This window comes from Perkinsus marinus (assembly GCF_000006405.1).
Source record: "Perkinsus marinus ATCC 50983 genomic scaffold scf_1104296961726, whole genome shotgun sequence".
Taxonomy (NCBI): Eukaryota; Perkinsozoa; order Perkinsida; family Perkinsidae; genus Perkinsus; species Perkinsus marinus.
In genome coordinates this window covers 80,822-84,384 of record NW_003205702.1, presented here as the reverse complement: position 1 = coordinate 84,384, position 3,563 = coordinate 80,822, and the positions used below count along the sequence as shown (strand labels likewise).

Genomic DNA, 3,563 nt, shown 5'->3' with positions numbered 1-3,563 from the left:
TGGCTTAGAATCCAAGCTCTGAAGGCTGATATGAGTCGATACCGACCCTTTTGCTGGTTGCACCTTGATAAACTTGGGTCCAATGGTGCACTCACAGCGGGATTCTTGAAGCCTGTATAGAGGAAAAAATAACACACATTTGCATATCAAATTGCCACACACTGTAGACTCGTGCATGACCCATCCCGACCGTCGAGCGATGAAATACAGAAATTCGTTAGTGAATCGGGATGAGCTTCAGTAGTCGGATTTACGTGATGCGAAGAATTGTCGATGGGTTGGATCCCTATTGCTGACGCTCAGGTTTGGATATCGATGGTCACCGCGCCACCGGAGAGATCCGGACAGATTCCACCAGTTTTAGAAGTCTATATGAGGATTACTGATGCAGAGGCAACGCAGATCATCAGCGAGAACCGATATGTTGTGGAATATTCCACGAAAAAGTAAGTGGGGTTGAGCTAAGTATCGATGGTGAATGATTTCGACCGATCGGGATCGAGCTTCCGTCGCGCGAGCAACGGTGAAAACTAATTTTTTGGTATGGTACCAACTCGGGTTCATTCTTCGCGAATCTTATGGTTCCGAACTATTAGGATCAATCGCTGTCAAAATTGTCAAATTTGGCAATCCATGTTATAATTGATTATTACATGGATTGTCAATTTTGGACTTGGCGGATTAGTTCCATCTGTCGACTGATACTTATGGCATGTGTCGAGGCCTCCGCGGATTGTCTTGTCCGAATCTGTCACGGGTCATATCAGCGACATCCTTGTTAGGCTCGATGCAAGCTGTGGTGATGCTCTCCTGGCCAGGCTGAAACAGAAAAATGCGTACTCAGCTGGAGGCCTGTGAGTGCTTACTCTAGTCACCGTTCCCGGTGGTATGCGTCGTGATTCCAGGTACTTCGAGTGTAGTAAATCCACCATGTCGTACGATGCTTGCGCAGACGCTATGTTGGAGGTGTTGAAGAAAGAGTGCCCACGGCGATACTGCCTTTTGGCTGGTTACAGGTAGGCATAGTTTGGACTCTGTTCATATCCCTTGGGTCGGCACAGGAAGTAGTGAGGTGACAACTTGTCTCTGGGAAGATTCATTGTTGGCGATGTTTACATGTCATCGATCAGAGCTCATGCATATCGTGGACTGTTGCAGACGCATCTGCCGAAGGTAGCCGACTGGTTGCATCAGAACGCTGTCATGGATGTTTCATCTTTACACCAGTACGAGGAGATGAACTCACCATGAGCTGATTTCTTATGTGTCGTGCGCCGCGTCAGATTTGCGATTCGTCATGGACACGTCAATGGTGCTGCACCTTCGAGCCACCCACGATCATCACTGAGTGGGAAGGCACATTGTTTGGATGCGGAGTCCGACGTGAACTCAAGCATTGAAGTTTTTCGTTGGCTTTTAGAGCAGAATTGTATCTTCCGTTGAACGGCCGAAGGAGAAACGTGTTGCGTTGTGAGAAGTGCGAACGCTTTGCTGCGTTCTGCGATCTCTATGGTGCGTTTGCTGCACTGCAAATTGTGAAACAAACTTGAGGCATCATTTCAGCTCTTCCCGGTTCGCCTGACGTCGGCCGTGGACGTTATATATTATCATGGTGATGAGATGGACAGCTCACCTCTCCGTATACTATACCTTTAACATATGACACTTTGGCCGAGTGGTTAAGGCGGCGGCCTGCTAAGCCGTTGGGCTCTGCCCGCGAGGGTTCGAATCCCTCAGGTGTCGTTTCGGTAATTTTAGGATTTTCATATTCCAAATTTCACGGAAATGCGAAGTCACATCCTGCTATAGAAGATGCAGCATCTCAGATGCTTAGCGCCTAATGAACGACTAGGGACGGATACAGCTTATACTCACGAACAACAAGTCTCTCTCGTTCCCCTGTTGACACTCAAGACCAGTCGTATCAGATTTTCGACAGGATTTTTCGACGGCGTTACCCCATAAGGGAGGCCCCAGGAATGTTCTCACGAAAACACAATTCATTCTCAGCAGGATGCGTAAGGAACAATATGACATTGCGGGTGGTGGCATCACTAGCAGAGCGAAGGAGTGGTCCGCCATCGTAATAGTAGCATTGTTAGCAGAACTTCCACTTGTTGCCGCAGTTCAAACAGGTAACGAACGTAGTCATAGGCTCATCAGAAGAACGAGTCTGCATTTGAAAGTATCTGAAAAGTGAAAAATTATAGGTATCAGACGGCAGAGTTAGCTCACGTCGTCTGACTCTTCCTGCATTTTCCACACTGAAACATGCCACTCTTCTGTATCGCACCATGACGCATAGCCCAATCGGACTGACATTCCTCCAGAGCAGCTTTGGCTGCATTGGCACGATGCTGATACGATGAATTTTGACGACTGTCCTCTAGATAGGTGACCCAAGTTGACTCACCTGGTTCTTAGCCTCTGATGCCATGTCTTCTGAAGTCAGGGTAGAGTACTTTTCACGAGGAAATAATCCTACAAGCACCTGAAGGCAGCAGTAGCTCCTAAATAGTACACCTGCTAGTCCACCACCTTCCATTGAAAATCAGGGTTCGAGGAGTCCGTCAAGTTGTATTTGATGCTTCGTATTTGCGACAAGTACCTAAGGATTTACCCACTGTGAGAACTTGCATTTCAAGGCGCCGTACTCCCTTTCTGACAGCTTTGAATGACACTCTGCCTCAATCTCTACAGCCCTGACGGCGGGTTCAGCCTCTTCTGGATTCCGTCTAGGCCTCAGTGCTTTGAATAAGAGATTGCGAATCTAAAACGAGCGTGTGTCATTTCCATAGACAACTAGAGAATATTCTTTGGTTATGGATGCTGACCAACGATCAACAATAGGTCGAACGTTGAGTTCAATTATTACTACGAATCCTACGCTAACCTTGCAGTACTGGAAGCACTCGACCACGATCCACCCGGTAGTATGACCTTGTCTCTCTTCGGATCACCGCATCTTGCTACTTCCATGACAGACGTGAGATCAGTATTTCCACTGCTACTGCTGCAGCTGCCATCAGTTGTCGAGGCATCAGCAGTAGGTTGACCATTCACTGGCTTCGACGAGTTCTCCATCGCAGACTCCGCACTGGAGACCGATTTCGGATGAGAGTGATGATGGCCTGACGCATTGAGAGTTTCTAGACTGAATTATTCGCCCGTCAGATTGCCCATATTTCTCCAAGAGAACTACCCCGTGAAATGGTCACCTGATGAAGGCTTATAATCGATCTTCTTCTTCCAAGCCCCCATGAGGTTCTTAGCGGCCTTCTTGGCCCGTGGTGTTGTCTCATCAGCATTGGCCGCTTTGTTCAAGGCTTTACCTGATACCACAATCATCCCAGGCTGATCATCAAAATACACTTCTCCCGATTCTAATTCGCTCTAAAACGAGCCGATAAGGCAGATTGCCATATAAGACACATGACGGCATTACGAAGAGACTATCGTTTCTTGATAATACTGTCGAATTACTAGAGTCAACGTAGAGTGTAATACACAGAAACAACCTCCCTCGATTGAACCGCCATATAATGGTAAAGGCTTAATACTAC

The 3,563-nt window shown here is 47.4% G+C and overlaps 2 protein-coding genes and 1 non-coding gene across 3 annotated transcripts; 1 reads left to right on the top strand and 2 right to left on the bottom strand.

Moving 5' to 3' along the window:
• Positions 1 to 1,661: 1,661 nt before the first annotated feature.
• Positions 1,662 to 1,743, top strand: Pmar_PMAR023078. Its single transcript has one exon. It is a non-coding gene; the product is annotated as a tRNA-Ser (tRNA).
• Positions 1,744 to 2,098: 355 nt separating this feature from the next.
• Positions 2,099 to 2,437, bottom strand: Pmar_PMAR023077 (DNA-directed RNA polymerase subunit M, putative; the record flags this gene model as incomplete). The annotated part of the gene is made up of 3 exons (XM_002772229.1): positions 2,099 to 2,189; positions 2,236 to 2,357; positions 2,414 to 2,437. The coding sequence occupies 3 exons, from the start codon at positions 2,435 to 2,437 to the stop codon at positions 2,099 to 2,101; spliced, it is 237 nt and encodes a 78-aa protein (XP_002772275.1).
• A 446-nt stretch (positions 2,438 to 2,883) lies between these two features.
• Positions 2,884 to 3,442, bottom strand: Pmar_PMAR023076 (hypothetical protein; the record flags this gene model as incomplete). The annotated part of the gene is made up of 3 exons (XM_002772228.1): positions 2,884 to 3,131; positions 3,219 to 3,332; positions 3,433 to 3,442. The coding sequence occupies 3 exons, from the start codon at positions 3,440 to 3,442 to the stop codon at positions 2,884 to 2,886; spliced, it is 372 nt and encodes a 123-aa protein (XP_002772274.1).
• Positions 3,443 to 3,563: the final 121 nt, after the last annotated feature.